Genomic DNA, 3144 nt, shown 5'->3' with positions numbered 1-3144 from the left:
TTGGGGGCCAAGTGGCGCGGACGCTGACCGCTCTCACACGCCTTGCACACCGCAGCTGAGACGGAGTTTTCAAAGGTGCACACGGAGCACGACCACACCATCGGCAGCGGCGGGTCAGCGCTGCTAGTCGCCTGGGCTCCGTAGCCGCTCCCGGTGCTCGGCGCCGGGACGGCGTCCGTGACCGCGGTGCCGTTACGCTGGAACCCGCTGCAAACCTTGCAGTTCGCCTTTGATGGCGGATTTACCTCACCGCACACGCTGCACTTCCAGTTTGTCGTGAACGGCGTGTTGGAGGCAACGCCGTTGTGGTTCGCGTTGGCCGCGGCGCCAGATGGAGACACTGTCGGCACCGGGATGCCGCTACTACGGTAGGCGTAGCACACCTTACACCGCTCCGCATGCGCCTCATTCGGGGCGAGGCACATGCCACACTGCCAGTCCGTGACGCCAGCGTTGACCTGCGAGGGTGTCGCCGCAGGACGAGGCTGGTGTTGTTGTTGCTGGGGCTGGGCTGGCGGCTCCGCTGAAGCGGGTGCCGTGTACCCGGGCCTCGTAGAGCCGCACATCTCGCACTTCACCTCGTTGAGCTTGTTGCGGAAGGTGCAAATAGGGCAGCCCCACGTCTGCAGCTCCTCTTTCTTCCGCTGCTCCCGCTCCTGCTCCAGCTCCAGCTCGCGGCGCAGGCGAATGATGCGCTCCAACTGCAGACGGTCTTCCTCTTCCGCAGACCGGGACGGCGCCGCGCCACTGCCCACGCCGGCCGCCGTTGTCGGGCCCGCAACAGCAGCAGCTCCACTAGGACTAACGCTGCTGCTCTGGACAAACGACTGCTGCTGCTGCACTGGTCCAGGCATCGGTTGCGGCTGCGGCTGCCCGTACACCTGTGGCTGTTGCTGAAGCGGAGGTGCTGCTGGTGCCATGCCGTTTGCGGGCATCGCAGGGTACGCGCCGTAAAGACGTGGGTCTGCCCCGTACTGCTGTTGTTGCGGTTGTGGTTGCAGGGGCGGTGCCGTGCCAGGCGTAATCGGCGATGACGACGAGAACGCTTGAGGCGGAGACGGCATCCCGTATGGAGAGGCGGAGGCCGGAACAGCAGCTGGCAGACCATATGGCTGCTGCTGCTGCTGATGGGCCGCTCCGTAGTAAAGGCTTTGGTTACCGCTGACGTTTCCGTTGTGCAACTGCTGCGGCTCCGATGCAGCAGCATGATGCGCCGGGGGTGGCGCTGACGAGTACCCGCCGTTAAGGGCATCGTACGAGGGTGGGGCTGGCTCGCCTGGAGCGGCGTGGAAGGGCTTGTGCTCGTTGGCTGCGGTGGGACCTCCGAAGAGGTCGTCCAAATCCACGGAAGGCCGCGATTGCTGCTGCTGCTGCTGCGGCGGCGGGGCAACGTAGTAGGGGTTCATCTTCAAGCCAAGCAACGCTAAAGCGCTGCAAAACTAAACAAAAATAGATGTAGAAAAGAAGAGGGGCGACGTACCCTCTGGTACAGCCTCGACACACGCACACGCACACGGAGACGCGTGCAGGCGCAGCGAGATTGAAGGCTTGCGGAGTGCAATAGCAGGCGAGAAATGCTGCTGATGGAGAAGAAAGGGAGAGCGTGCGAAGACGGCGGGGTCGACTAGGGCACAACGATACTTCTTGCTCGCTGCATGTGCGTGCCTGGATGTGCTTATCCGCCTCGCTGTCTCTCCAACCCCTGCTGCGCTCCACACAAAAACAGCCACACACACGCACGCAGCGGTCGCAGGTAATCTCGCTCCCCTCTCGCTCTCGCCAGTGCAGAGGGGCCCAACTGGGTATAAGTGTACGGGCTGCTCACCGTGTATGGTCCTGTCACGGGAGTGCGCCAGCACAGCGAGATCTCGATTAAAGACAGAGGTGCAAGTACGTCGAGTAGAGGGGGGAGCGAAGTAAAAGGTCAAGTTGGCCGGAGCACTGACTTATAAGCGGCGGTTGCCGCTGTCGCTTGTCGGCTGTGCGTGTGTGATGCTCGGCACCTCGGTGAGAGCCACGAGAGGGCACGAGAGAGACGTACGGGATTGGGGTACGACAAGGAAGTAAAGCAAACAAAGAGAACGAAAAGGAGGCGAGTGTGAGCGCTGCCACGCGCGGCGATGACGAAGACAAGGCAGACGTTGACTACGCCACCAGAGATTATTGTCGTCATCAGATTGGGATGGAAAAGCAATGCGAGATGAGCGTGGAGATGGAGAGCATGTGGGTAGAGGGGCTTGTGGCTTAGAGCCATGATACGCGTGGAAGTGCCCTGGTGTACACCGCCGGTGACACACACACACACACACACACGCACACGCACACGCACGCAGATACGCATACGTGGAGCCGCCGTGAGCACTTTGCAGCAATGGTGCGCAGAGACGCCTGCAAGCCTTTGAGCTGTTTGCTGTCGATACACAACGAAGCCCACACGCCTCACATTCCGCCGCCCACCCCCTGAACCACACCAACGCCCTCGTGGGCCCCCTCCTGTCGACTTGAGATCATTAATTATGTACGACACAGAGAGAGAGAGGTGCACGAGGGAGGGAGGTGAGTGGAAGTGCAGAAAGCGGCGCATGTGCGGAGAACCAAAATGACAGCGATCGAGACCATTGGTGGACTGCGCCCGGCACGACCGCCACACGACAGCATACGCTGAAATGGAGTGCTTTGCTTCTCTGCGCGCGCGAGCGGTCACGGATACACACGTGCGTCTCAAGTTTCCTTTCGGCTTCTCCATCTATGGCCGTCTTCCTCTCCGACTGCCATCCCGATTCACATGCCCCTCTCCGGGTCTGTCTGCCTGTGTGCCTGGTGCCCCTTTCTGCATGAATGAGGTCGAACCCATCACGCACACACACGCGATCAGATCGACAGGTAAAACAAAACTGCAACAAGGCACCGAGCTTGTGAGTCGACCACACATCCGCGCACACACACACACAAGATAAAAGCAGACACGCATTCTCTCCGTCGGGAACAGCAATCAAGCAACCGCTGCGCCTCCATCACCCGCCACCAAATCCACGTCCCTCGGAGTCTCTGCGTCCTCTTTCCTCTCTACATTGTGTTCATGTGGGCACGTGCGTGCTGTTGCGCTTCACCGGCGACCACGCGGAACCTGCGACTACGCCCTTC

At 61.0% G+C, this 3144-nt stretch overlaps 1 protein-coding gene across 1 annotated transcript in view; it reads right to left on the bottom strand.

The window, feature by feature from the left end:
* Positions 1 to 1406, bottom strand: part of LDBPK_180610 (hypothetical protein, conserved) — a gene marked incomplete at both ends in the record, with an annotated part of 1908 nt that extends 502 nt beyond the window's left edge. The window contains one exon of the mRNA XM_003860027.1: positions 1 to 1406. This exon is cut by the window's left edge and continues 502 nt beyond it. Coding sequence (XP_003860075.1) covers positions 1 to 1406 — 1406 coding nt within the window.
* Positions 1407 to 3144: the final 1738 nt, after the last annotated feature.

The sequence above is a fragment of the Leishmania donovani genome, chromosome 18 (genome assembly GCF_000227135.1).
Source record: "Leishmania donovani BPK282A1 complete genome, chromosome 18".
NCBI lineage: Eukaryota > Euglenozoa > Kinetoplastea > Trypanosomatida > Trypanosomatidae > Leishmania > Leishmania donovani.
Note: the sequence above shows the minus strand (reverse complement) of the source record. Positions and strands in the feature narration are given on the sequence as shown.